Source organism: Panicum virgatum, chromosome 7N (genome assembly GCF_016808335.1).
Source record: "Panicum virgatum strain AP13 chromosome 7N, P.virgatum_v5, whole genome shotgun sequence".
In the NCBI taxonomy this organism is placed as follows: domain Eukaryota; kingdom Viridiplantae; phylum Streptophyta; class Magnoliopsida; order Poales; family Poaceae; genus Panicum; species Panicum virgatum.
The window spans coordinates 32,900,930-32,927,525 of NC_053151.1; the positions used below are offsets into that span (position 1 = coordinate 32,900,930).

Sequence of the window (26,596 nt, forward strand, 5' to 3'; positions counted from 1 at the left end):
TATCCTTCCAGATCACCTCAGCGTCAGGGCCGTAGCAAATGCCAAACGGGAAGCTTGCCGAACCATCGTACCTGTACCTGTACCTGAAGCTCGCTCTCAGCCGTCGCTCCGCCGCTCGTCACGTACCGGTCCCGTCGTTATTCATGCCTCCTAACCTCGGCGAGGCGACGCCGGACTTCCACGGCCCGCTAGCAGGGGACGGAATGGGCGGCCGGAGATGAGTTGCGCCTGTGAAAAACTGAGAACTTCTGTTTCGTCCGATCGAGCAGCATCTTTCTTACAAGTTCAGTGTTCGGAGAGCGAGCGCTCCAAATACTGTGGAAGGCTTTGAGCTCACGTGGCCCGGTCTGGCACCGTGGATCTCGACTCTCGAGCGCCGGCCGCGGCAGCGAGCCAGCGAGCCAGCGGCCTGCTCGAGTCGCGCAGTCCCGGTCGCCAACTCGGCGTGCTCCTCCGCCGCGCGCTCAAAACCATCGCGGATTCCTCGGTCTCTCACGTCCGGTCCGGTCCCGTCTCGTCCTGCCTGCCCACGGGCGGGGAAGAAAACACAACGCGGCCTTCGCTTATCTACGGCTCGTGCTCCGCGCTCTGTTTTCTTCCGTTCCGGCCCATCGCGTGCGTCCCAGCTGCTCAGCCGCGGCCGGAAACGCAAGGAAGAAGATGGCCATTAGCGGGGCGGCGTCGCGTGGCGCTGCCGACGGCGGCGGCTCGGCGGCCTCGCTGCCGGGCCTCGAGCACCCACTCCTCCACGCCTACGAGGCGCGCAAGGACCCCGCGGCGGCGGCCGACCGCGAGGCGCTGTGCTTCGGCCCGGACGCCGCCGGCGGCGCGAGCTTCGTGCGCACCTGCTTCAACGGCCTCAACGCCCTCTCCGGTGAGTGAGCGTTCTTGCTTGCTGCAATCCGGCGGCGTTCGTGCCAGTTCGCTCGCTCTACCGGGGCACGGAGTACAGGGGGTTGCTCGCTAAGCTTCTGCTCCTTTTTTTTCTTTTTTCTTCAGGCGTCGGGCTGCTGTCCATCCCGTACGCGCTGTCGGAGGGCGGGTGGCTGAGCCTGGCGCTCCTGCTCGTCGTCGCGGCGGCCTGCTGCTACACGGGCCTGCTCCTGCAGCGGTGCATGGACGCGTCCCCGGCCGCGCGGGGGTACCCGGAGATCGGCGAGCTCGCGTTCGGCCGCGGCGGCCGCCTCGCCGCGTCCGCGTTCCTCTACGCCGAGCTCTACCTCGTCGCCGTCGGCTTCCTCATCCTCGAGGGGGACAACCTGGACAAGCTGTTCCCGGGCGCCAGCCTCGGCCTCGCGCTCGCCGGGGGCCGCCGCCTCGTCGTCGTCTCCGGGAAGCACCTCTTCGTCGTGCTCGTCGCCCTCGTCATCCTGCCCACCACGTGGCTCCGGAGCCTGGGTGTGCTCGCCTACGTGTCGGCCAGCGGCGTCCTCGCGTCGGCCGTCGTGGTCGTCTGCGTGCTGTGGACCGCGGTGGCCGACGGCGTCGGGTTCCGGGCGCAGGGGAGGATGCTCAATGTCGGTGGCCTGCCAACGGCTCTCGGCCTGTACACCTTCTGCTACTGCGGCCATGCCATCTTCCCAACGCTCTGCAACTCCATGAGGGAAAAGAAGAAGTTCTCCCAGGTGAGTGGCAACCCTGATTCTGATGTCTTCTTCAGTACTCCCCATCTCCAAAGCTTAATTTTGATTGATTTTTTATTTTTATAAAAATATTTATCACAAAGTGATATATTTATATTTTATGAAAATATTTTTCAGAACAAATCTATCCATATGATTTTTGTATTTTAAAACTTAACAATTTAAAAAATATTCATTATTTATATTTTCAATATTCTACCTAAATCTTATCCTGAACGACTTTCTTCATACTCCTGAACGACTTTCTCTACGAGTATGAAGTAAGTAACACATACATAAATGATACCTGGAAACAAAATACTGATCTTTTTCTTTTCTTCTTGTTACCTCTGCATTTTTTATTTGCGTAGAATATGATTTTCTTTAGTATTGAAATAAAAAATGTGAATATGTCCTAAAAAATGATATTTTCTGGCAAGAGTTTCAGGTACCACAATAAGGAAAAAAAATGTAACTATGTTGCAGTGTTTGACCATCATTTAATCAACTATTCCACGTTCAATCAGTCTGATCCATACTAGCCCTAATTGCGAAACAATTTTCACTGGCTTGGCTTGTTTAATTTTTTTAGGAAAAAACAGCTTTCGGTACTACTAAGGCTGTCTCCAACAACGAGTAGGCAAACACGAGACCCATTCTTGGGTTTGGGTCATGCACAGTGAAATCGAGGGAATGCATATTCTACTCGTCTCCAACAACAGCACCCATCCTCCGCTAGCTATCCCCATCTCCATGCCGGCACCGCCGTCTCCTACCCGTGCCGCGACGGCCCGGCTCCTCCCCGGCGACGACGACGATGGGATCTCGCAGTCGCCTCCTCGCGGCCCCTGCTGCCTCTATGGATGGCGGTGCGCGGAGAGGCGAGGTGCGGCCTCCAACTCCGGCGATCGGCGGCCCGCAGTGGCACTGAGGCGAGCAGCAGCAGCACGGCGGCGGGAGCGGTGGCAGCGCGAGCGGCAAAGCGCGGTGGCGGGTCCGACGTGGAGCCTGCAGTGGGGCGGCTCGATTCGGCGCGGTCTGGTGGAGTGAGGCTCCCTCTCCAGCAGCTCGAGGCGGCTCCAACGGCGGCGCGCGAGGCCTGGTGGTGCGGTGCTCGAGGCTGCTCCAGCGGCGGAGCAAGGGCGCGATCGGGCCTCACGACAGCGGCTTCTGATGGTCCTCTCCTGCACAGCCGCTCGCTCGCCCTCCCCTCGCCCCCGCGTGCGCAGTGGCCGTGCCCAGGGCGGCTCGGCGAGCTGGTGGTCCCCGCCGAGGCGGCGGACCGGCTGCTGTCGTCGGCCGCAGACTCGGTCATCATCGCGCTCGCCTCCGCGGCGCTGATCCCTCGGCTGGGGAGGAGGCGTCGGGACCCCATCCGCCCCGCCGCCGCGCGAATCCATGGCGCAGAGGGAGGAGCTCGGGCGTGGATGCGGCGGCTGTCTCGAGCCGAGGGGAGCTCGGGCGGGTGGATGCGAGAGACGGAGCTGAGTGGAGCTCGAGCTCGGAGCAGGCGAAGGAGGCCATCGCGCGCGCGGAGGGAGGGGAGCGCGCCAGAGGAATGGGTTGCAGTGGGGAGGCGACGCAACTTTGCGTTGCGCCTCGCAGGCGACGCAAAATGGGTCCCTTGTTTGGGTTGTCTGTTGGAGCGCGGTTTTGATACCCAAATATACTATGCGGAACCTATTTTGGGTATAGGTCGCCCTTTGGGTCATCTGTTAGAGTCAGCCTAACATCTGTCCTGCACATCGCATTACCATTTATATAATAATCCACGTAGCCCCTCGGAAACATACCATTTGCCATTTTTTTTCGTAGGTAGGAAATTGACGTGTCTTCTGTTTTGTTGTCTTTCACAATAGTGCAATTCTAGTGTTATAGTAGTATACATGAAACACATCACAGAATCAAAAGGGTACTACTGAAGTAGCTAATAGTTTTTCTCCTGCATTTCGTTAAACAAATGTTATTGTTTGGCGGTAACTCCGACATGTGATGCTGCATAGTGCCTCGGAGTCAGCTGCACTGTCGCCTTATCGTTCGGTAGCAAAAAAATTGTGTCGATTGTTTTGTCTTGTACGATGGTTGTTTAACATTGAACAGCAGAAGGGGGGAAATATCTGATAGTGATTTGAACAGTACCATTTTACTGCCCCTGACGAACTGAAATTACTACTCTGCATTCGGCTTGCGTAGGTGCTTGCCATATGCTTCGCCGCCTGCACCCTGAACTACGGATCCATGGCGATCCTCGGCTACCTTATGTACGGCGACGACGTCAAGTCCCAGGTGACGCTGAACCTGCCGGAGGGGAGGATCAGCTCGAAGCTGGCCATCTACACGACGCTCATCAACCCGTTCTCCAAGTACGCCCTGATGGTGACGCCGCTGGCGGCGGCGGTCGAGGAGAGGCTGCTCACCGCCGGCACCAAGAGCAAGAGGTCCTTCAGCGTAGCGATCAGGACCCTCCTCGTCGGCAGCACGGTCGCCGTCGCGCTCGCCGTGCCCTTCTTCGGCCACCTGATGGCGCTCGTGGGCTCGCTCCTCAGCGTCATGGCCTCGATGCTGCTCCCCTGCGTCTTCTACCTCAGGATCTTCGGCGTGGCGCGGTGCGGCAGGGCGGAGGTCGCGCTGATCGCCGCGATCCTCGTTCTTGGCTCCCTGGTCGCCGCCACGGGGACGTACTCTTCTCTGAAGAAGATTGTTCACGAGTTCTGAAGAAGACGTGAGTGTTTCAGCAGATGTGTCTCAGACAATAATTGCAAGATGTTGTCGATGAGGCAGGGGAACATGGATGATCTGCTGACGAGACACAAGACGAGCAGGGAGTCTGCTAGATATGGGCATGTGTTGCTATCCCATCTTGAGGCATGTACTTCTTTTGTAAGAGAAGCATGTAGTCATTTGCCATTGTAGGAGGCTAGGAGCCTTATTAGGTGGACACTCAACGAAATCTGCTCCAAGAAGCAAGTAAAATGAGGAACTTGTTTCATTTGTTTAGTTGTCAGAAGAGCAGCGTTCGCTTACTACTTTCAGAAGTCCAGGCCAACGTGCTCATACGGGACCGATTTCCGTCTTACAGAGTCACTAGTGGAGAAACCGAATTAGAATCTTTCTCTGAGACTAATTTTCGCATTTCAATCAGTTTAATGTCGTAACTGTATATGAAACAGAGCTGAATTGGCGCACTGAAGTGTCAGCACTAAAGAAGAAACAAGGGCAGCAGGCGCAAGCGCAACACATAATCAGACATCTGATTAGCTAAAGAAGCTTCAAGAAATCGATCGTCATACAACACGCATCGATTCCGACACAACGGAGCGACAACAACCATCCGTGTCACATGGCTAAACCAAGCGCTACAGGGAAAAGTTATTACAGTGTTTTCCAGGGGAAAAAAAAGAGGAGCACAGGCAGCGGCAGCTGCAGAAGGAACAGAAGCAGGAAGGAATACGAGCAGCGGAAAGCAGAGGGAACGAAGGGCGATGGCGCCTCAAGCGCATGCGCATCAGAGGGAGATCAAGCCCTCCTTGACGCCGAGGGCGAAGAGGAGGATGACGAAGCCCGCGGCGATGCACTGCGTGCTGGTCACCACCGTCTGGTTGTACGCCAGCAGCGTGACGGCGGCGCCCACGCACCCGATGAGGAACCCGCTCAGGTTCCGGTCCATGCCGCCGCCGCCGACGCTCCTTGCCTCGGCACCTCGCTCCCGGTCGCTGCTCCGCTTCGTGCTTGGAAGCTGTTGCGTGTGGTGTGGACCGTGGACGAGATGAGGGGTGGATGGGGAAGAAGAAGGGGAGTTAAGGCGGCAAAGTCAACGGCTTCGGTTCGGTGGTGATAAGGGGCCACGGGGTCAGCTTATGGAGGGCGCGGAAGGCCGCAGCCCGCAGGTGGCGCCTTCAGGCCTGGGAAGCGCCGATCCGGGATGTCACTTGGCAACTCCCTTGTAGGATTATCTTGCAGAGCTTGCCGACTGGTCTAACCACTTTGTTCCTCAACAGTTCAACACGCTCACAGGTGACATTCAGATGGTCAAATTGCACCGATCTTTTTTTTTTTTAAAAAAAGTAGAAGTTGTTCATTTGAACGAACATTTTTAGAAAATGATTTCATGTGCGACCAGAAGCCGCCGCATCGTGTTAGTTCAGAATCTTTGATCCTGTTTCGTCTCTGAAAACTGAAGAATAGGATTCGTGTGTCAAGGCTTCTGAGTTCTACTGGTCCGGACGGCCTCGGAGTCGGAGGAGAAAGACTGGGCTGCTAGGTCCAGTTCCCTAATGGGCTGAAATATAGTGGGCCTTTGTGGTGGGTTGGAATCCGATGCAGCCCAGTACAGTGTAGTGGCTTCTCGGCCCAGCCTGGAGACTTCAGGCCTTTCTAGTCCATCCGTGACGCCAGATTGGCAGTCGAGATTTCCCTGAAAACAAAAGGAGAGATTGCCAGTTGTGAGAATATACTCCATCCGTCCAAAAAAAAATGTAAATCTCGCTTCCCGAGAAATTAAATATTTTTAATTTTAAATAAATTTATACAAAAAATTACTAATATTTGTGTCTCCAAATTGATATAGTATAGAAATATGTTACATGATTAATTTAAAAATACTTATGTTGTAATATATATATTAGTACTATTTTGTATAAATTCGGTCAAAGTTGGAATTGTTTGAGCCCTCGGTAAATGAGATTTATATTTTTTTAGGACGGAGGGAGTATGCGGCAAGTCCTGTACTCCCGGAAAGTAATGGTTCTTTGTAGTTTGTACAGAGCATTCCATTGGTGCGATCCTGAACTGCTACAACAATGATAGTAGAATTATATCATATCCTATGTTGGTTCAACTCTCCCCCCATAATCAATGTGGGACTAATCCCAACAATCACACATTGGTCAGTGCCCACACCACACTCCACCAGTGACCGGCTCCACACACAAGCACATATGAGCCTCACACCCGCAAGTCCACCACAAGGAGATTGCGGACCCAACCCTGATACCAATTGTTGGCCCAAAACTAGGAGAGTTGGCCCAACCGGGTGCACACCTGGAGGAAGTCCTGCTACACCCAAAAACTAGCCCAAGAGGTGAGAGACTCCCCCACTTTTATATTGGTTCAACTCTCCCTCCACAATCAATGTGGGACTAATCCCAACAACTATCACACTACACTACAAAGCCTTTATTCTAATCAAATAAAAGGCTGCTGCATAATTCAACGCGGAGAAGCCGGTCAGGACGTACGGAAGCCCAACAAAGCTCAATGCAAAGAGCACACTGCACTACCGGAAGGAACACAGGCTGGGCTGGGGACAGAGACACTGGAGTTTGGGTTCGGCAACGTGCTAGAGATCATGCCCTGTTCTGTTCAGACTTCATACATGAGAGTATCTGCAACCTGCCGGCCTCGTTGAGCAAGTGAGGGCAGGTGCGGGGTCAACCAATGCCGAGGCGAGGTTTAGTTGATGTTCTTCAGGACGATCCGTTGTCAAAGCCACCTAAATCACCACCTTTGTTTGCTCAGCATGATTGACTGAACGATCGAGCTGTTGGTTTGATTGGGCGCAGGAGCTCCAGGCTGCAGCTCATCCCAATGGAAACCCTTTGCATATATAGCAAGGTCTGACCAGTGGTGCCAGCCATCTCATCCCGAGCAAACAACCAGAGCAGCAAGGCACGCTCGCATCTGCAAGCAAGAATCAGAACCTAGCCCAATTGGTTGCGCCAGGACCTAATCGATCCAAGGCGATGACGAAGGACGTGGTGGTCGAGCACGGGGAGAGCTCCAAGGCGCCCCTGGTGGCGCCGGTGGCGTCGGGCGTCGGCCGCGCCGCGTCCGTCGCCGACGTCTTCCTCCGGTTCCTCGCCATCGTCGGCACCATCGGCAGCGCCATCGCCATGGGCACCACCAACGAGACGCTCCCCTTCTTCACGCAGTTCATCCAGTTCGAGGCCAAGTACAGCGACCTGCCGTCCTTCACGTAAGTCGCTGCCGTTGCTGCCTGCTGTTCGCTCGTTGCGGCGTCGCTAGAGCCATCTGACGCATGTCGCCGGCGATCGAGCGCCCCCCGCAGGTTCTTCGTGGCGGCGAACGCGGTGGTGTGCACGTACCTGGTGCTGTCCATCCCGCTCTCCATCGTGCACATCGTCAGGCCCAGGGCGCGATACAGCCGCCTGGTCCTCGTCTTCTTCGACGCGGTAATGAATCAAGCCCATCGCAATTGGGTTGAGAAATAGAGAGCAGTAGCTTGCTGATAGCAAACTGGTAACTAATGGGCGCGGTGGTCTGAATGAATGACTAGGTGATGCTGACCCTGCTGACGGCCGGCGCGTCGGCGGCGGCGGCGATCGTGTACCTGGCGCACAAGGGCAACGTGCGGGCCAACTGGTTCGCCATCTGCCAGCAGTTCGACTCCTTCTGCGAGCGCATCTCGGGCTCCCTCATCGGCTCCTTCGCCGCCATGGTCCTGCTCATAATGCTCATCCTCCTCTCCGCCTTCGCGCTCGCCAGGCGCCACTGATCCACCGAGCACCGCGCATCAGCAGGGGCCATCCCTATGAAGATGAAGGGCCCGGGCTCGATCTATTCTCTTTTCCAGCCCGGCCTGGTCGATTTGATCGTGCAGTGCATGCACCAATACTAAGGCACGCATCTGCTTCTCTTGTGTGGTTTATTTTCCACAACAGTTGTTCTTCGTTTGCTCCTTGCTGGTCTGAATTGCTAGCTCTCTATGTATGTAATCTGTTCCTCCGGTTCGAAAATGTGATGATGATGCCCGATAAGAAAAAGAGATTTGTGAATTATACAGTGCAAGATGCATCTTTTATCCCCGAGGCATTTACTGTTGTGTCGGGCTCAATCTTCATAGGAGACGACATCACAGTAACAAACAGGGGGTGAGTCTATACATCACTTAAGACGACAACTGCAGAAAAAAGATATATTAAGTGGGCCGTAATTAGTCCAACTGCGCGACTATTTCCACATGTAACGCTACCTGATGATTCCATCTAAAGAGGAGAGAGATTATATACATGCAAATAGGATAAAGATGATTACATCATCCACATGCATGCAGGTCCAAATTTTTTTAAAAAAACTATAAGTATAAAACTGAGTGTCCAAATTAAATTTGATTTGCACCATCTTTTGATTTATGAAAAAATCTTCAAAACAAGACAACACTTGTCTATATTTGCACAAAATTTATAAAAAAACATTTTTTAAAATAATAATTAATTAGTTTTTTGCTACTAGGGATAAATATTTTAACAACACGAATAAATGAATATTTTTTATGAATAAAAAGTTAAATATGACGAACAAATAATAATGTCCTGCAAACAAAACATTAAACATCACGAACATTTAATTGTATAGGATAGATAATAAAAAATAAATATCACGAACAAACGAATCAACATGGCCGAACAATATAATATACAAAATGAACAAATAAATTATACGTCTCGAACAACTACAACATAGACACGAAATAAATATTACTATCTGAATATGAATGAATAGATAGGAATAACAAACTAAATATAATAAGGATAAACATACTAGTAAATAGAAATGCCAAGAATTAATATATTGATATCACTCACACACTTAAAACATTGAAAATACAAAGGAGTGACAGTATGAAGAAAAGGAGGAAGAAATAAATAGAAAAGGAAACAGACTAAACAGATTAGCAGAATTGGAAGAAAAGAAAAGAAAGTGGTAGTAGGAAGAAAACAGAAGATAAAAATAAAGTACCAGAAACTGAATGAAACCAACGTACAAAGAAGAAATAGAAAAAAATTTGAGAATTGTGTCCGCCATGCATGTGAAAGTCACACGCATGCACCAACCAACAGAGATTGCAAAAAGAATAAAACAAAACAGCAAAAAACAACGATATGGAGGCTTCGAGCACCCACAAGATGAATATATGGGATAAGAAACACCGTACATTGGGCCGAATTAGAATTCTCAATCCACATAAGTTCTTTCAGGCGATGGATCCTTATTTTATAGCTCGAGCGATATATAGTTGCTGAGAACAAACAAGGTGACCGGTTCCCCCTCCATTTTGCACAACAACTGAACTAGATCCAAAGTGGGCTGGATGTGTTGGAGACCGTGGGTAGGACAACACGTCGAGGGGACCTCATCTGATGAGCGAGGAAAGTGTGGTGCGGATGAGTATGGTTGCATGGAGGCTGCTAGCGATGCAGCCCCTCCTTGCCAATGGGCGATGTGTGCCGACGGCGACTCATCGATGAAGGGGGTGGATGAGGCCGGACCGTGAGCGAGGCGGCATCTGAAAGGGGGCTTCGGTCAGGGCGTGAAGCGCTAAGAGCATCTCCAAGAGACTCTTTATATCTTTCCTAACTTACGGAATAGAGATTTTGGTGAGAAAATGCCCTCCAACAGCCTTTTCAATTGGATATCTAAATATAAACATCCTCTATTCCGGATTTCTCGCTATCCAAAGATGGAGAGCGAAAATGACTCTCTAGACTACATACAAGATATAGAAAAGCTGTTGGAAACTACAAGGATATAGAAAATGATTTTTACTCAAATGACACTCTAAATGATGATTTAGAGAGTAGATTTTAGAAAAGCTCTTGGAGATACTCTAAGGGCGTCCGCAATGGTTAGCTATTTGACTAGCTAGATCTGATGTGGCAACAAAAAAAATAGGAAAGAGAATAGTCACTAGTGACGAGCAAATAACTGATCTATTTCACGTAGCCTAAGAACATGTGAGAGGAGGGTGTGGGTCCAATAGTATTAAATAGTCTTTTCTCTTCTCTCTCACCTCCACATCAGCTGACCAAATACCTAGTACTAGCTATTACCATTGCGGACGCCCTAAAGGGCGGCAAACTTTGTCGAGACTCGAGCGGCAGCGGTGATTGGAGAGAGAGAAAAGTGGAGGCGACGGTGGCGTACCAGGGACGTGGTATGGGTGGCGGCGGCGGCGGCTCAGGTGTTGTGTTCGAGAGGACGACGCACGGGCTAATCATAGTGGGTGGGGGGGGGGGGGGGCTCATCCAATCTGAGCGGCCCGAGGCTAATGAAACGGCTAAAATTCATAAGCGGTGGGATGATGCGGGGTGGAAGGCGACGGTGCCGTCGCTTCTTTTCGAAACTGGTTGGTTTATATTAACAGGATATTACATCCCAAACTTACAAAGAGACCCTTGCAAACATAAGAAATTACAACCAGGTCCACATGAGGAATTTCATGTTGTTCTTCTCCGCCGTCATCTCCTGCAGCTCCAAATCCTTCCGCCGCCACCTCGGAGGCATGAAGCAGAGAGTGCAGAAAACAGAGAGAGAAGACTTCTTCCCAACCGATGAAGAGGCCCCAACCCATGGATGAGCCGCAAAAGACAGTACGCCGAAGCTCATATCGATACACATGAACTCGATGAAAGACCATCGGCGACGTCCATACCAGTGAAGAAGAAGAGCTCCGCTGTCTTGAGACTGAAATCCATCGACGTGGAAGAAGCAAAACCCAAAACTGGATGCAACACCACCAACCCAAACACATCGAGTTGAGGTAAACATACCTCACCGACAGGCTGTCGGACCGGACGGCGCTGACGCCAACAACAAAGACCATTATGAGGAAAAGAAGCCACCATGGATCGAACATCGCCGCCGCCGCCGCCCACGCCAACACCACTAGCAAACCCTAGCCTACTATCACGAACTTAGCCTAATACTAGTAGCCAAAACTACTCCTGACGTTGATCCTCCCAATTCCCTCCACGCTCCGTCGCCGGAGCGGTCGCAGGAGGAGGGAATCGATCGGATCGATGCTGGAGGAGACGGTCGCCTTTGTTCACCTCTTTGGGTTACTGTAGCGAGTGGAAAAGTGCGAAGGGCGGAAACTGGAGAGGGACCGTTAGTTGGTATACAGTTACTGTAAACTGGAAAACAGACACAAGTATTTGTTTTGCGCAAAACAAACTGCGTATGCAGATTTTGCTTTGAATATATACCATGTGGAGGAAATGTCCTACATTGTGCACCATTTGTGATAGATATATATTGAGAAAGACAATGTTTAATCTGGCCGTTACTCGTGGACAGCTTCGGTGTCATATGCTCAGTGACATCTGATACATCCAGCACCACGCATCAGCAGTGGACATCCCAATGACGATGAAGGGCCCGGGGCTCTGTCCTCTTTTCCACCCCTGGTCGATTTGATTCGTGCAGTGCATGCACCAATGCTAATGCACGCATCTGCTTTCTCTTGTGTGGTTTCTTTCCCACAGTTGTTCTTCGTTTGCTCCTTGCTGGTCTGAACTCTGAACTGCTAGCACTCTATGTAACTCTCTGTTCCTCCTGTTCGAAAATGTGACGATGATGTTCGATAAGAAAGAGAAGCAAGTAGCAAGTCTAAAAAATTCTCCAAGGGCAAGACTGGCTTTGAAATAAAAAGGGCGTGACCGGCATGGGCTCCCATCCCATGCGCAACTGCCGGTTCATCTCCGAGCTAGGCAAGAGAGCACGCAAAGGCAACCTAGAGAAACCCGAAAAAAACGTCGTGCCGTTTCTCTGCAGAAAACTCGAACGCCACGTCGCCCCAGCAGCCACGGAATCGCTGATATATACACACACAGTGGCGGCGCCGCGGTGGCGCATACATACACTCGTCCGGCGCGATCGATCGAGCCGTGAAGAGCAGCAGCTCGAGCTCGTACGCGGCCGGCGATCGTCTGTCGGGGAGGCGCATGAGCTTCTAACGGAAATCTCGATCGGAACCTCCGGCCGTCTCCTGAGTCCTGACAGAGAGTCAGAGACAGCCCGATCGCGATGGACGTGGAGATGGGGGCCAGAGCGGCGGCGGCGCCGCCGGCCGCGGACACGGAGGCGGCGTGGAAGGCTCCGGCGGCGATGGTGCTGGTGCAGCTGTTCAACACGGGGATGGTGCTGCTGTCCAAGGTGTCCATCGGCGGCGGCATGTTCGTCCTCGCGCTCCTCGCCTACCGCAGCCTCTTCGGCGCCGCCATCATCCTCCCCGTCGCGCTCCTCCGGGAGAGGTGCGTCGTCGCGTCCGTCCGGCAGGTCGCTAATACTCCATCAGTAATTTGGTGAAAAAAAAACGGAAAGCCCTAGTAATTTTGCTCCTGTAGATCACTGCACTGTAAACAAAGATAGGTTCAACAATCTTGGAGTTAAAACGCTTCTGTTTTTCCTAGTTTCAAACAGCTTTAATTATTTTTAATTTGCATCTTTGTTTAGGGGGAAGTGGAAAGAGATGGACTGGCATGCCGCTGGATGGATCTTCCTTAATGCATTCATCGGGTATATATATAACTGTTCAAGTTATTCTGAGGCTCCGAATTCGTGTCATCAACTCTTTTTAAAGTCATCACCTGTTAACTTCTGTTCGAGTTTATCAAACTATAAAAGATTGTAAAATTATAATGTTAGAAAAATCACATGGAGGCACACCTTTTCTCGAATACATGGAGGCACACCTACGCAACTTCTTTTCATAGTCAATTCGAACCGTCATGTTTCAAAGAGTTGTTGGTACTTGGTAGTACATAAAAGCTTAAGTCTTTAGAGGCATCAATCTGGACATCACCAGTGTTGATCTACTTGTACCTTAATGTGATGATGCAGGTATGCCGTACCAATGAGCCTATACTACTATGGCCTGCACGACACAACGGCATCCTACGCCATCATATTCCTGAACATAATTCCTCTGACAACCTTCATCCTCTCCTTCGTCCTCAGGTAGAGTCTCTCTAATTTTGTATCACGTACATGGTCTCCCATGCTAGTGTGTAGATCTCAATTTTCGATATTGCATCGGATCATCTATATTTTACATTTACATACCTTGCACGTCTTTGTTTCCTAATAGCAACGCTGACACTCAATTTCATGGCTAGCGCTATGTCCACCTCGACACTGTAATTCAGACTTCAGACGCAAATAACTGCATAATTTGCTACAAACAAACAAATATATAAACTCTGACCTGAAAGAGAGATGCCTGTATATATTGTTCTTGCATTAGAATGGAGGCACTGCACATCAGAAGCATGGCAGGATTGCTCAAGGTCGCGGGAGTTTTGCTCTCTGTCGGCGGCACAATGATCATCAGTCTCTACAAGGGAGAGATTCTGCATCTCTGGAACCCTATCCTTCACCATCCCAATGAAGAGCATGTGGATGTCGCAAGTCACCAGCTGCGTGGAACGTTCTTGTTGGCAGGCAGCAGCTTCATGTTTGCTTGCTGGTATCTAATTCAGGTAATGTTGCCGGTCACTCTGTCCATGTTTAATTTTGGAGTCCATTTGGCTGACAAAATATTTTGCTTTTCTGATATTCGGTCACCTACAGTCCAAGGTTCTCAACGTGTATCCATACAAGTACTGGTCATCCATGGCGACTTGCTTGGTTGGAGGGTTTCAGACTGCACTTGCAGGAGTTATAGTGAGGAGGGACAAGGACGCCTGGAAGATAGGATGGGACATAAACCTTCTGACCATTGTGTACTCGGTAACTGATCTAAACTTTTGTCAGAAACCCAGATGATAATTTGGGGTGCAGACTAATGCGTTCACTTCTCTTTGAAGGTTTTGAATTAGCTAGGATTAGTTGACTCTGCTGGAGCTTATTTAAGTGATGACAAAATGCAATGCATTAAACCAGTTCTAAGGAAAATAATATTACACTATACCACTTGGTGCAGGGGGCACTCGCAACTGCTGGAAAATATAGCTTGAACTCGTGGGCTGTGGCTAAGAAAGGCCCTTCATATCCTCCCATGTTCAACCCATTATCGGTGGTCTTTACTGTTGTGCTAGGCTCCATGTTTATAGGTGATGACATCACTGTGGGAAGGTCAGTTCTCTGTTGCTTTTCTAATTTTTCTCACTCTCATTCTCCATCTACATGTTCTACATTTTTTTCTCGCTAATCTTGAAACAACCTAATTAATTAGCGCAATGGATTATCTGTTTTGATGGCATATTGTCACGACTGGTTGTATTGTGTTGCCCTTCTTAATATCTTCTGACAATGCAGCCTCATTGGGACAACTCTAGTGATTGTTGGGACCTACGTCTTCCTCTGGGCCAAAGCACGCGAGCTACCTGAAAAGTAGAGTTGTGACGGTACGAAGTTATCGAAATCACAGAAACAGATATACTGTTTGTTTCAATGGCGGATGCAGCAACTTCAACGAATATGGACGCATCAGTTCTAGTACATCTCTACCCATGGTGTTAGCTGACAACTAGAGTACAGATATTGAAGAAGCTAATGGAATCAGCGGCAGGAGAGCCTGGGCGGACGCCCAGGGTCACTGGGGCCTAGGTTTGCCCCTTGTTTGTATTGTGCATCATTTGTTTTTTTTCTCACTGTGGGCTGCGCCCGAATTTCATTTATTACCAAAAAGTAACGAAACAAGTCTAGAAGGGTTCTCCAGAGCAAACGCTTAAGAGCACTCGAAACACGACTAACCGAGACACCAACCTGTGGCTAAGTCCCCCACCCCCACCCCCCACCCCCCACCCCCCACCCCCCAGACCAAACCTGCCTTTTTTATCGAACACGTTAAAGCATTGCGCATCTTTATAATTATGGTCGAAGAAAGTAATCATACGGACAACTCGCTTATGGAAAACGTCCTAGGGGGTCAATAAGAATAGCTGGAGCTGCCAGACCATCCTAGCATAGAATTCGATATTACACAAGATGTACAACCGAAACATGCGCAGCGAGGCAAATCTGCTTCTCTTTCACAGCAAAATAAAACGGAAGCAAAAGGTTAGGCATAGGAATGTCTAAATAAGGGTATGTTTGGTTAGTCTTCAAACTTGCTTTTACTTCTTAGAAAAGCTAAGCCACAGCCAAAAAGTGTGTTTTTGTAGTTCAATCTTCACATCATCTTGTCTCTTGCTTTTCTTGGATGTAAGAGGTAACTTTTGCTCAAAATTACTCATCCCATTAAAAACTTACCCATTCGATTCTGTTTTTTTCTTTCCCCATCGAACCCCTCTATCTCCCCTATCCCTGACATCTTCCATCGCAAAAAAAAAAACGGGTGATTGGGATCGCCATATGGTGTAGGCGGTGTTTTGGGAAGAGGATTGGAAACGTATTCTCAGCATACCCATCAAGCATGGAATGGAGGACTTGCTAGCGTGGCACTTTGATAGCAAGGGTAATTTCTCTGTCAAGTCAGCTTATCATGTCTTCGATGACTGCAGAGAAAGAAATGCTAGTAGGCATCATGGTGAAGGCAGCTCAAGTGCTAGCCAAAGTTCAGCTAATGGTTTCAGATGGAAGCAGATTTGAAGATTACATTGCCCACCTAAAGTGAGACATTTCTTTTGGAGATTCACGCTGAAGTGCATCTAGGCCGATAGATGTAATGGTAAGTTTCGGTGATTAATGACAACCGTATGCGACTAACGTATGTTTTGAAGGAAAAATTAGTGATTGAGTTAGTCCCATATGAAATGTGAAAAGAGACCCCTCAATTCGGAACAATCATGCGAGCCAAGGACTCAATTTCAAAGATTAAGGACCTTTCTAGTCTCAAGTGTCACAAGGAGATGAAGGACACTTGATTTAGATAGGGTTTATAGTTTTTAGTTCTTGACCGTACTATTAAGAGGGGTTCATGAGTTAGTAGCTTGATCAAACTTGAGTTGGCCTTAGAAATCTTGCACACTCGCTCAAAAACAGCTCAAGATAGTCAATAGAAGTTAACACAACACTTGGAAGAAGAAACAATCGAAGTAACATTGAAATCCAAGCCAATTCAGCTAAAAACCAGGAAAAACAGCAGCACCGGTTGAACCGGTGCCCTAGCGTCGGAGCATCCGATGCTTGCCGGAAGGACCGATGCCCTGTCGGTCTATCTTCTCTGGATAAAGGCTGAAATCAAGTATAGCACCGGTTGAACCGATGGTCAGAAAAGTAAGCACCGGTGCAATGAAAGTTCTTTGTTCCAGAGAGCATGTTTTGGTGGATTTCAACTTCTCTTCAGCACCGGTTGAACCGACGCTTCGGAATCAAAGCACCGGTGCATTGAGCGTCCTATGTTCCAGAGAGCTTGTTTGGATTGATCAGTAAAACTCTTCAGCACCGGTTGAACCGACGCACCTACGGAGCATACACCGGTGCATTGAAGCAAGCCTTGACACTGTGTCAGGACCCCAACGGCTACAATTTGGACACAGAGAGACCGGTTGAACCGACGCCCCAAAACTGACACCCATCGGTTCTTCCGGTGCTCACGGTTTTTCTGCAGTGGACTTCCAACGGCTATGTAACCACTTCCACTCTATAAAAGGGCACCCCATGGCTCATTTCAGTCGCCTTTGACACCCTGAATACTTGAGGCCACCCTTGAGAAGAAAAGAAAGTGCTTTGAGCAAACAAGAGAAGATCTAGCATTTAGTTTGTGCTTCAACCTTGAAGAATCCATCCTTTGCAAGTGTAGCAAGTGTGCTTGAGCTAGGGCCAACTGAGTGTAGGTCAAGTGAAGGCTTAGGAGCTTGTTACTCTTGGTGTTTGACGGCACCTAGCCGGTCTTGGTGATCGGGAGGTTCTTGGTGAGCTCTTGGTGTTTGTGGGAGCCCCAAGACAAGAAGATTGTATACGGTGTGAAGCTCGCCGTTCCGGAGATGGAGAAAGAGCATTCTTAGTGATCACTTGCTTCTTGGTGGAGCAAGGGAGCTACACCCTTGTGTGGGTGCTCCAACGTGGATTAGGGGGGAGCGTCAACTCCTCGATACCACGGGAAAAAATCCGGTTGTCTCGTGTCCTTTACTTTTACTTCAAGCATTTAAATCCTTTTGTTACTTTTCTTGCTTGTAGTTTGACTAGGACAACTTGCTTGGTAGAGTGAGCTTTATCTTAGGATTTGATCTTGCTAGTGTGCATCCATCTAGGCAATATGATCATGATAGTGTGTTTACCTACCTAAGGACCCTTTGCTAGCGTGCTCTAGTAATTAGGTTTCGAATTTATAGATTGGGCAATACTAGTTTAGGTTAAGGACTGATTAGAAATTCGAAAAAGTCCCAATTCAACCCCCCCTTCTTGGGCCACGATCCTTTCAATTGGTATCAGAGCTAGGGCTCTATTTGTAGGCTTCAAATCCTAGAGAATGGCCGGGGGAAGTGGTGGTCCACCCAAGCTCGATGGGAGAAACTATGCTTATTGGAAAGCTCGCATGGCGGGTTACCTTGAGGCTATAAATCCCATCGCTTGGGCGGTCACGGAAAAACCTATTGTTGGTCCGTGGAATGAGGATCAAGTCAAATATGGTGCTAGAGCGAAGAATGCTTTATTTGATGCTCTTAGTGAGGAGATCTTTGCTCGTGTTCATAGCAAGAAGACCTCTCATGAAATTTGGGAAGCACTTGAAGCTATCTATGTTGGTTCTAAAAAGCTTCGTGAAGAAAAATATCAAGTGCTTAAGGAAAAACTTAATGAATTCAAAATGCTTCCAAATGAGTTGGTTGAACAAATGTTTGCTCGGTTAAATGTGCTTATTGAAGACATTAATGCTCTTGAAATTTCTCCTTTGTCTAACAGTGACATCATACGGAAGATCCTACATTGTCTACACAAGCCCAAGTACAACATCGTCACCTCATTGCTCTATGAGAAGGATCTTGAAACGCTTGAAGTGAGTGATGTTGTTGGGAAGATTCGGTCTCATGAGATGTTCCTCTTGGGAGAAGTTGATCCACCGCAAGACAAGAGAGATCTTGCACTCAAAGCTAAGGGTGATCACAAGTCCAAGAAAAAGAACAAGTGCAAAGTTCCATCACCAAGCTCAAGCGAAGATGAAGCTAATGAAGATTCAAGTGATGAAGATGGTGATGTTGAGCTAGCACTTCTCATGAGAAAGACCTCCAAGATGATGTCAAGGTTGAACAAGAGAGGGTACAACTATGACCCTAAGAAAAACAAGTTTCGTACCCGGAAGAGCAAAGACAATGTCAAGAAAGTTTGTTACAATTGTGGCAAATATGGTCATCTCTCATATGATTGTCCGGAGCCTTCAAAGCTCAACAAGAAACAAGAAGATGGTGACAATCAATACAAGACTTCAAAGAAAAATCATGAGAAGAAGGACCACAAGAAGAAAGGGTCTTTCACAAGAAAAGAAAAGGTCAAGGCTTTCCTTGGAGAATGGATCACGGATGGTGAATCCTCAAATGATGACTCAAGTGATGAAGAATCAAATAAAAAGATTGTGGGGATTGCCATGCATAATGATGAAGATGATGGTGATGAGGCACCTCTACCTCCACCACCCATGTGTTTCATGGCAAGAGGTAACTCCAAGGTAAGTGATAATGATGACTCCTCTAGTGATGAAAGTGAACATTGCTTATCTCCTATTGAAGTGCAAAACATCCTAGAAGAGTACCAACAAGTGATCAAGAAGTACAAATCAAAATGTAAAGTTCTTGAAAATGAATATGCCAAGCTTAAGGCCTCAAATAATGAGTTAATTGTTAGGCACAATGAGATAATAGAAACTCATGATACAAGCATTGTTCCTAGCAAACAACTTAGAGAGGAGCATGACAAGCTACTTGTTAAGCATGATGAATTAAATGTTAAATATGAGGAAGTAGTTGTGCTTAACAAGTCACTTACTTCATGCAACAAAAAGCTTAAGCTTGATTATGCTAATTTAAATATGAAGTATCAAGAACTTGACCTTGCCTTTGATGCTTTGGATGAAGAACTAAAAGAAACTCAAACAAAAGTCATCAAAGTCAATATAGCTACTTCTTGTGATGATCTTGTGAAGTTGCCTCACCCTACTACTTGTCATCATGCTTCTCCTTCTTGTTCAAAGACTAACCATGATAGGGAGAAACAACTTGAGGAAGAACTTGAAAGCATGAGCAAATGCATGTTCAATGTGACAAGAGGAGAATACTTGCATAAAGAAATTCTCTTCCACAATGCAAGGCACTATGGGACAAATGGACTTGGATCATTTCCCAACCCTCCGGAAAATTGTCCCAAGTCGCCGGAGCTCATGGCATGTTTCAACAAGGAAGTTGGCTCTTATTGTCAACATTGTCAAGTCACCGGGCATCACACAAGGGAGTGTCCAATTCCTACACGTCCACCTCCTACCTTGCCTCCTAATTACAAGTCTCAATTCAATGAAAATCATTTCTTGTTAAGCAAACTTAAAAGTGGCAAGGTTAAGGCAAAGTTTATTGGCACTCAAATTAAGGGAAAGCTACCACGCCAACTATGGGTTCCTAAAGCTTTAGTAACTCATGTCAAAGGACCCAAACTTGCATGGGTTCCCAAACCTCAAAAGTAATTCACTTGTGTGTAGGTGAACTACAAAGCCGGTGGCAAGCATTGGGTGCTTGATAGCGGATGTACACAACACATGACCGGCTATGTAAAGATGTTCACCTCACTAGATGAAGATGTGGGCGATTATGAACATGTCACCTTTGGTGACAACTCAAAAGGAAAAGTGGTAGGTTTGGGTAAGGTAGCCATAACCAAGGATCTCTCTATCTCTAATGTGTTGCTTGTTGAGTCGGTTAGTTTCAATTTGTTATCTATTGCCCAACTTTGTGATTTAGGACTAATATGCACCTTTAGTGATAGTGAGGTTGTAGTGACAAGCAAGGAGGACAAGAGCTTAATATTCAAAGGATTTCGACATGGTAACATCTACCTTGTTGACTTCTCATCTAATGATGCAAGCTTGGCAACATGTCTCTTCTCCAAAAACTCCATGGGTTGGCTTTGGCATCGCCGCATTGCTCATATTGGCATGAGTCAACTCAAGAAGGCCTTCAAACGAGGTATGGTGGTTGGTATTAAAGATGTTACATTTGACAAAAACAAATTGTGTAGTGCTTGTCAAGCCGGGAAGCAATTTGCATCATCACATCCCATGAAAGCTTATTTGTCAACATCAAGAAGCTTGGAGCTACTACACATGGATCTCTTTGGGCCAACCACCTACAAAAGTCTTGGCGGTAATCTCTATTGTCTTGTAATTGTTGATGATTATTCTAGATATACTTGGACTTTCTTTTTAGAGGACAAAAGCAAGACTATGGGGATCTTCAAGATTTTTGTCAAGCAAGCTCAAAATGAATTTGAGTCAAGTGTTGTGAAGGTCCGGAGTGACAATGGCACGGAGTTTAGAAACACTCAAGTAGAAGAGCTTTGCAACGACTTGGGGATCAAACATGAGTTTTCATCAACATACACACCCCAACAAAATGGAGTGGTGGAGAGGAAGAACAAGACATTGATCACTCTTGCAAGAGCAATGTTGGATGACTATGGCATCTCACAAAGATTTTGTTCGGAAGCCATCAACACCGCATGCCATGCGTCCAACCGAGTTTATCTTCACCGCTTCTTGGGAAAGACACCCTATGAGCTTCTCATTGGGAGGAAGCCCAACATCTCCTACTTCCGGGTGTTTGGTTGCAAGTGCTACATTTTCAAGAAAAGGAAGCACCTAGGCAAGTTTGAAAGTAGATGTGATGTTGGCTTTCTTATTGGTTATTCATCAAACTCCAAAGCATATCGAGTATTCAATAGTGCTACAAGCAAAATTGAAGAAACTTGTGATGTGGAGTTTGATGAGACTAATGGCTCCCAAGGGGAAGTTTTCTCTTGTGATGATGTAGGTGATGAACCACTTCGAAAAGTCATGAAGAACATCGCTATTGGGCAAGTCAAGCCAAAGGAGGAAGTAGAAGAGCTACAAGCCTCATCCACTCAAGTGGAAGTCACTTCCAAGGATGACTCAAAGGATGAAGACAAGTCTACATCATCACATCACCATGATGAGTCATCCGATGAAGAAGATGATGCCTCACCTCCTTTCCAAGATGCCCAAGATGAACAAGTGGTTGAAGAACAACTTCCATTTGATGACATGCACATCACAAGTGAACAAGTCCAAGCTCAAGATCAAGATGATGAATCACTAGAAGAATTAACGTCTCAAGCACAAGAGAGGCATACAAGAACTTCAAGGAATCATCCCATTGACTTGGTCATGGGTAACCCCTCTAGTGGAGTAAGAACTCGTAGACGTCAATATGCCTCTTTTTGTGAACATTACTCGTTTGTTTCTTGCCTGGAACCCACAAATATAGATGAAGCTCTTGAGGACCCGGATTGGGTGATGGCCATGCAAGAAGAGCTCAACAACTTCACCCGCAATGAAGTTTGGGTTCTTGAAGAACGTCCTCAAGACAAGAATATCATTGGTACTAAGTGGGTCTTCCGCAACAAACAAGATGAGCATGGTGTAGTGATTCGCAACAAGGCAAGACTTGTGGCAAAGGGTTTTGCACAAGTTGAAGGATTGGACTTTGGTGAAACTTTTGCCCCCGTTGCAAGACTTGAAGCCATTCGTATCCTTTTAGCGTACGCTTCACATCATAACATGAAACTCTTTCAAATGGATGTGAAGAGTGCGTTCTTAAATGGCTTGATTAATGAGTTGGTGTTTGTTGAACAACCTCCCGGGTTTGAGGACCCTAGATATCCTAATCATGTTTATAGGTTGCACAAGGCGCTCTACGGGCTCAAGCAAGCGCCAAGGGCTTGGTATGAACGCCTTCGTGACTTCCTCATCAACAAGGGCTTCAAGATCGGGAGGGTGGATACAACTCTATTCACAAAAATCATCAATGAAGAGCTATTTGTATGTCAAATTTATGTTGATGATATCATTTTTGGTTCAACTAACCCCACTCTTTGCAAAGATTTTGGAGAAATAATGGCTAGGGAATTTGAGATGTCCATGATCGGTGAGCTCAATTTCTTCCTTGGGTTTCAAATCAAGCAATTGAAGGAAGGGACATTCATCCATCAAGAAAAGTATACAAAGGATATTCTCAAGAAATTCAAGATGGATGATTGCAAGCCGATCAAGACTCCAATGCCAACTAATGGACATCTTGACTTGGATGAGGGAGGTAAATCGGTTGACCAAACTCTCTATCGTTCTATGATTGGGTCACTTCTTTACCTAACCGCATCTAGGCCCGATATCATGTTTAGCGTATGCATGTGTGCCCGCTTTCAAGCTAATCCTAAGGAATCACACATTAGTGCCGTTAAGAGGATCCTTAGATATCTCAAGCATACGCCGAGCATAGGCTTGTGGTACCCCAAAGGCGCTAGTTTTACACTTTTGGGATACTCGGATTCGGACTTTGCCGGATGCCGTGTGGATCGCAAGAGTACATCCGGTGGGTGCCACTTGCTAGGGCGTTCTTTAGTCTCATGGTCGTCAAAGAAACAAAATTCCGTGGCCTTGTCAACCGCGGAGGCGGAATATATTGCCGCCGGGGCTTGTTGTGCTCAAATCCTCTACTTGAAGCAAAGCCTCTTGGACTATGGTGTAGTATTAGATAGGATCCCGCTCCTTTGTGATAACGAGAGTGCCGTTAAAATTGCTAATAACCCGGTTCAACACTCTCGCACCAAGCACATAGATATTCGCCATCACTTTCTAAGAGATCATGTGGCAAGGAATGATATACTACTTTGTGGTGTTCGTTCCGAAGATCAATTGGCGGATATCTTCACCAAACCTCTAGATGAGAGCACCTTTTGTAGGTTGCGAAGTGAGCTTAACGTTTTAGATGCTTCTAACGTCATATAATTGCCTTGTCATATAGATGCATTTCATATGTACATGTGCTAGGGGCTTGTCTAACCTTGTCAAGATAGTGATGAACATGGGTCTTGCATGAGCCGGTGGTCTTGGTTTCGCTCATGGCATGAAGAATGGTTCATTATGAAGAAGCTTGACGAGGGTTCAAACTTGACAAGATAGTTTCAAATTTTGCAATGCATGTGCTTGTCATATAGAATGCATCCATGTTTAATTTCTCGCTTTGCATTGGCTTTGCATCATGTTAGTAGCATCACAAGGGAGCAAATCACACTTCGAGAAAGATATTCATGCGAAATATGATATATCATCTCCACAAGAGTGATAAGATCAATATTGTGCTTTCATGCCTATTGAGTCACGTCCTATCGAACTTAAAGTTTCAATCTCTAAGTTCATAGGCAAAGTGGCTCATACATTTGGTTTTTGAGTTTAAACCTCGCTTGGATCTTAATTTGCCTAAGTTTATATAAAAGCTTGCGAGCACTTAGTATGAGTGTTTGAGGGGTGAGGTTGTCTCTCGAAAATGGTCCAAATTGAGTGTTTAAGGCTTTGGTTTTGAAAATTTGGATCAAAAGGAGAGTTTGTAGTTCAGCAGAAATCTTCCTTAACCACCGGTTCAACCGACGCCTGGTTTTTCTCTGCATCGGTTCAACCGGTGCTTAAAGTCTTCGTGGCTCGGTTTCTGCATCGCCTCTGGAACAACCTCCGACCATTACACCGATGGCCACCGGTGCTTCCGATGGTTGGCGGATGAACCGACGCCTAAGCATCGGTTCAACCGGTGCTACTGCGTGGAGTAAATGGCCATTGCATAGCCTCTGGACCTTACTCCTGCAGATGCACCGACGCCCGTCGGATGTTCCGGTGCCTCAGTGGCGGATCTTCCGGTGCCCCTTTTGACCACGTTTCAATCTCGTCCAGATCCGGTCAATTTTACACCGGTGGATACACCGATGCCTTTTTTACCGAACCATCGGACCTTCCGGTGCTTTAGGGTTGGCGGGCCCGCACGTCCTGTTTCTCTTAACCGTTCCGCGGGCCCCGCGAGTTAGTCTCACGCGCACCTCCCTTCTTCCTCGCGAACCGCCGCCTGTGCCCTCGCTCCGCCGCCACGCGCCCACTCGCCGCCGCTGCTCCACACGCTCCGCCCCTGCGCCACCGCACGCGCCTAGCTCCTCCTCGCCCGCGCCTCGCCCGCGCCTCGCCCGCTCCGCGCCTACGCCGCCTGCTTCACGCCCTCGCCGCGCCTGTGCACCTGCGCCGCCCGCACCGCGCGCCGCCGCCTCCCACGTGCAGCGCCGCCGCTTCGCAGCACCTCCTCACGCGCGTTCCTCTGCTCTTTTGCCCTACTCGAGCCGCAGCAAGGGCTCTGTCCCACTCCCTACACCCCTTGATCAGGCGCACTCAAGGTGCTCGAGGAATTGCCTCTTAGGTTTTTTCTTCGATTTCTTCCCTGATTTGCAAGGGTATGACCTTTACATCCTGTAGCAAAGTGAAATTTCCTTTGTATATCATCCTTTGCACATGTGTTTACATTTATCATTCCCTTGATCACACACATAAGAATCTTGTCACCTATCTTTGCACATGCTCACATAGTTAAATCCTTTAGCATGTCATCGATATCAAGGCTGCTATCCACTATATTTCATGTCATAGGCTCAAATCAAAACTTTGTTTTGACTCTCTATGTCAGATGGCTGGTGATAAGAAGGGCAAGAGCAAGATGGTTGTGCAGAAAAAGAAGAAGCGCACCCGTGAGGACCGCGAGCGAGAGCAGGCCGAGGCAGTGGCAGATGCAGCTGACAGGCAGGGCTCACTCAGGATCAGAGAGCCTCAGGCTCAAGGGGAGCCACAGCAGCAGTTACGTCGCTCAGGACGTACTCAGACGGCTCAGGCCACACCTGAGTCCCGCTCACGTCCACGGACTCGAGGTGGTGGCACACAGAGGGGAGCAGGTCATGCACCGCAGCAGCACACCATCAGTCAGACTCAGTCAGGAGGTCAGGACAGTGGTGAGGAGCTGCCCGAGGTTGAGTTGTTCGATCTCAGGGGTATTCCAGGACCTAGGGTCAAGAGATTGCGTTATGTGACCCCAGAGCAGTGGTTTCCCGAGCAGAGGGATGTCGGAGTTGATCGTCGTTTTTACACTCTGCTTCAGGAGTCTTTTTACCACACCTACTGCCAGTTGGACATCAAGATTAGTGAGCACAAGATGCTCCACTGGGTAGCTATGCGTGTAGCAGCAGGTGGGACTCCAGTGCTTCCTCTCTTTGAGAGATATGTTGGATTGCCTGCTCTACTCAGTGAGAGGTCCAGGTATATTCGAGAGTGGGTTCGAGTCTTCTACGCCACTCTGTTTATTGAGGAGGACCGGCAGTTTATAGACTTCATGTTTCAGGAGAGGCACTATCGTTTGACCCGAGCACGACTGGCTACCTTTCTAGGAGTTCAGATTGCCGAGGAGCCACACTTCATTCACTATCAGGCCTATGGCAGCACGGTACCTCCTCGACGTCCTCATGAGTCTCACGTTCCATCTGACGAGGAGATCAGTGTTCTCTTCCAGCAGCCCTTCCTGCCTGGCACACCGAGGACTCCGGACAGGCTGACTCACGTGGCACACTCTGTTCACCTAGCTTTGAGGAAGAGTCTGTTGTTCCGGATTGGATACAACGAGGGGATTACAGCTCTGCAGCAGTGGCTCTTATTGTATATCATGACAGGACGAGATTTTGACCTCGTAGACTTCTTTATCTGCGAGCTTGAGGATGTGATTCTGGATGGGATGACAGTTCACCGTCGCCATCCATTTGCTCATTGGATCTGCTGGATTCTGGCTCAGCTAAGTCAGAATGAGCACATGGATGAGCTGGAGCACTCGAGGACACACTTCAGTTTTTACTCACCTGCTACTCCTCGAGACGGTCGTCGTGGCTCGAGAGGACAGCGCCGAGCTCAGCGGGTTCTTGATGAGCGTGTCTTGGCTGAGGGCCGAATTGCAGACGATCCGACAGCAGCCGAGGACGCTTCACTAGCAGCAGCAGAGGCCCAGCTCCCACACTACCTAATCACAGACTCGGAGGACTCGGAGGATGACGAGGATTTCATTCCTACTGTTACCGTCCCTCGAGGAGCTCATGATGATGAGGCAGGATCCTCTGGTGCAGCACGAGCCCCTGCTCCTCCAGTCACCACTGCTCAGGTCACTCAGCCCGATGCACTTGCTGCCATTCTTACTCGGCTTTCAGACCAGCAGGACAGATTTGCTGCA

General features: G+C 48.4%; 3 protein-coding genes across 3 annotated transcripts; all 3 read left to right on the forward strand.

The window, feature by feature from the left end:
• The first annotated feature begins 345 nt into the window (after positions 1-345).
• On the forward strand, positions 346-5,012 carry LOC120682553 (amino acid transporter AVT1I-like). Its single transcript, XM_039964513.1, has 3 exons — positions 346-874; positions 1,000-1,625; positions 3,816-5,012. Exons 1-3 carry the CDS (start codon positions 661-663, stop codon positions 4,335-4,337), a joined length of 1,362 nt encoding a protein of 453 aa, XP_039820447.1. The 5' UTR covers positions 346-660; the 3' UTR covers positions 4,338-5,012.
• Positions 5,013-6,671: 1,659 nt separating this feature from the next.
• LOC120682554 (casparian strip membrane protein 2-like) lies at positions 6,672-8,416 on the forward strand. Its single transcript, XM_039964514.1, has 3 exons — positions 6,672-7,596; positions 7,690-7,813; positions 7,918-8,416. The coding sequence occupies exons 1-3, from the start codon at positions 7,364-7,366 to the stop codon at positions 8,134-8,136; spliced, it is 576 nt and encodes a 191-aa protein (XP_039820448.1). The 5' UTR covers positions 6,672-7,363; the 3' UTR covers positions 8,137-8,416.
• Positions 8,417-12,113: 3,697 nt separating this feature from the next.
• Positions 12,114-15,087, forward strand: LOC120680556 (WAT1-related protein At5g64700-like). The gene is made up of 7 exons (XM_039962056.1): positions 12,114-12,673; positions 12,876-12,938; positions 13,263-13,379; positions 13,666-13,900; positions 13,992-14,150; positions 14,344-14,495; positions 14,679-15,087. The coding sequence occupies exons 1-7, from the start codon at positions 12,447-12,449 to the stop codon at positions 14,755-14,757; spliced, it is 1,032 nt and encodes a 343-aa protein (XP_039817990.1). The 5' UTR covers positions 12,114-12,446; the 3' UTR covers positions 14,758-15,087.
• The last annotated feature ends 11,509 nt before the right edge of the window (positions 15,088-26,596 follow it).

Bases quoted from the DNA above. Each gene is read 5' to 3' on its own strand.
- LOC120682553 (XM_039964513.1), top strand. From the start codon at position 661: ATGGCCATTAGCGGGGCGGCGTCGCGTGGCGCTGCCGACGGCGGCGGC. The intron at 875-999 runs GTGAGTGAGCGT...TTTTTTCTTCAG, and splicing joins CGGCCTCAACGCCCTCTCCG to GCGTCGGGCTGCTGTCCATC. The intron at 1,626-3,815 runs GTGAGTGGCAAC...CGGCTTGCGTAG, and splicing joins AAAAGAAGAAGTTCTCCCAG to GTGCTTGCCATATGCTTCGC.
- LOC120682554 (XM_039964514.1), top strand. From the start codon at position 7,364: ATGACGAAGGACGTGGTGGTCGAGCACGGGGAGAGCTCCAAGGCGCCC. The intron at 7,597-7,689 runs GTAAGTCGCTGC...CGCCCCCCGCAG, and splicing joins AGCGACCTGCCGTCCTTCAC to GTTCTTCGTGGCGGCGAACG. The intron at 7,814-7,917 runs GTAATGAATCAA...ATGAATGACTAG, and splicing joins TCCTCGTCTTCTTCGACGCG to GTGATGCTGACCCTGCTGAC.
- LOC120680556 (XM_039962056.1), top strand. From the start codon at position 12,447: ATGGACGTGGAGATGGGGGCCAGAGCGGCGGCGGCGCCGCCGGCCGCG. The intron at 14,151-14,343 runs GTAACTGATCTA...CACTTGGTGCAG, and splicing joins TTCTGACCATTGTGTACTCG to GGGGCACTCGCAACTGCTGG. The intron at 14,496-14,678 runs GTCAGTTCTCTG...CTGACAATGCAG, and splicing joins GATGACATCACTGTGGGAAG to CCTCATTGGGACAACTCTAG.